We start from the raw sequence: 1,824 nt of genomic DNA, 5'->3' as shown, positions 1-1,824 counted from the left end.
GGATTCTGATACATCTAGTGTAACTTAAAAATGTTCTTGATAATAAACTTTTTGAGTAAAGCTTAAAGGGTTCAAATTTGGAAATAGTTAAAATCAACAACAGTTTCTGTGACAAAACGGTCTTTTTTTGTCCAGTTGTATTATTTTTATGTGTCATTACTTTAACAGTTGCAGACTCCACTATGTGTGTTTTATTGGGAATTTATACCGTCGTAATTATTTACAGGCTCAGTGTAAACCTCCTCCAGCCCCTTTCTTGTTGAATTTTGCCCCAAAGCTGTGATTGTAAAAATGCCTCCAGAATTGCTTTTTTTTTTGTTTGTTTCACTTCATGTGAGGAATTTTAGTGAGTTCTTAAAAGCTTATTGTGAAATTAACAAACTGAAATCTTTTTTCCTTAGAAATAAAACACAAATCAGASTAATGACTAAATAAATAAATATTTTTTTGAAGTTAGAAGATTTCTTAAATATTCTGTAGTTTAATGTGCTCCGTGTCTTCTCATTTAATCCTCAGGACCACTAACCCAGAGGTGAATGGACCTCCACCGCCCCTTCAAGATGGACAGCCCCTCCTACCTGCCAGCTCCTCTGGCCTCCCCGGCCCTGATGGTGCTAGCCTCCACAGCTGAGGCTGGCCGAGACGCTTCTGTCCCCTGCCAGGCGCCCAGACCCTTCGGCGTCCCGGTCTCTGTGGAAAAGGACCTGCACCTCCCGTTCCCTTCAGCCTCCTACACCTTCACCTCCATGTACCAGCGCCAGGCCCCCATGTCGGGCACGTTCCCGTCCCGAGACTTTCCGGCCTCCCTGCTCCACCTGCACCCTCAGTTCACCCCGCCGAATCTGGACTGCCCGACTCTGGGCATGCTCAACCACAGCGGCGTGGGCGCCTTCCGGCCTTTCACGTCCCCGCAAGACGAGAGGGAATCCGGGGCTTACCAGTCAGCCTTCAGTCCCGCCAAGAGGCTGAAGAGCTGCTTCCCGGACGTGGAGGGGAAGGAGTTCGACTTTGGCTCCTTGAAGGCCGGGGAGGAGACGGGCAGGAAGTTGTTCTCCATGTCCGGCCTGCTGTCTGATGGGGAGGCTACGTCAAGCCCGGAGGAGCGCAAAGAGCACAGTGAGTCCACACACTCTGCTTAGAGAGAAGAAAACATTTAGTTTAGTGTCTGAACCTCAGACAGGGGCACTCCCCTCACATCTTTAATGCAGAGACTAGTGGTAGGTATATTCCTAAACATCATGCTCACGCTGACCTGACATGACCATGATGATAGCATATCCTCTACAGCTGCACCCCCCTTTTTTTCCCCCCTTTCACTCCACGGTCTAGTTAGGCAAAGTGTTTACAGCGCCTGGCTGTGGCTGACTTTGACACAAATAAATTGAATAGTGGCACTCATTCAGTTTAGTGATCATTAGCCACATATGACCATTAGGCCCATTGGAAGTCAGGCTTTTTCTCAGTGGCTGAGGAACACAAACACAACGGAGTCGGGTTGACACGGGAGGAGTGAGAGTAGGAACGAATGACACCCTGTCAGAGATAACGAGGTGGCAGAGATAGAGAGGAAAGGGATGGAGGAGGATACAGACAAGGGAGAGAAAGAGACGGCGGCGCAGCGCTCCAGCCTGAGCTTCTCCTCGGCGGCGACAACCCTCAGCTCAATATGTCCGCCCACACCAGCCGTCTGATTTGTTGACAAATGAGTGGGAGAGGTGTCAGTCAGCCGCGGCGCACATGGGAGAGACGCTCCTCATTACTCCCGGGGATAATTGCCCAACGACGCGGGGGCCCCAGCACTCGCCTCTGAGGAGGGTGGGGGGG

At 50.2% G+C, this 1,824-nt stretch overlaps 1 protein-coding gene across 1 annotated transcript in view; it reads left to right on the top strand.

The window, feature by feature from the left end:
• Positions 1-495: 495 nt before the first annotated feature.
• Positions 496-1,824, top strand: part of rnf220b (ring finger protein 220b) — a gene marked incomplete at its 3' end in the record, with an annotated part of 31,750 nt that continues 30,421 nt past the window's right edge. The window contains 1 exon segment of the mRNA XM_014000460.1: positions 496-1,116. Coding sequence (XP_013855914.1) covers positions 537-1,116 — 580 coding nt within the window.

The sequence above is a fragment of the Austrofundulus limnaeus genome, unplaced genomic scaffold (genome assembly GCF_001266775.1).
Source record: "Austrofundulus limnaeus strain Quisiro unplaced genomic scaffold, Austrofundulus_limnaeus-1.0 Scaffold8, whole genome shotgun sequence".
Lineage (NCBI taxonomy): Eukaryota > Metazoa > Chordata > Actinopteri > Cyprinodontiformes > Rivulidae > Austrofundulus > Austrofundulus limnaeus.
Note: the sequence above shows the minus strand (reverse complement) of the source record. Positions and strands in the feature narration are given on the sequence as shown.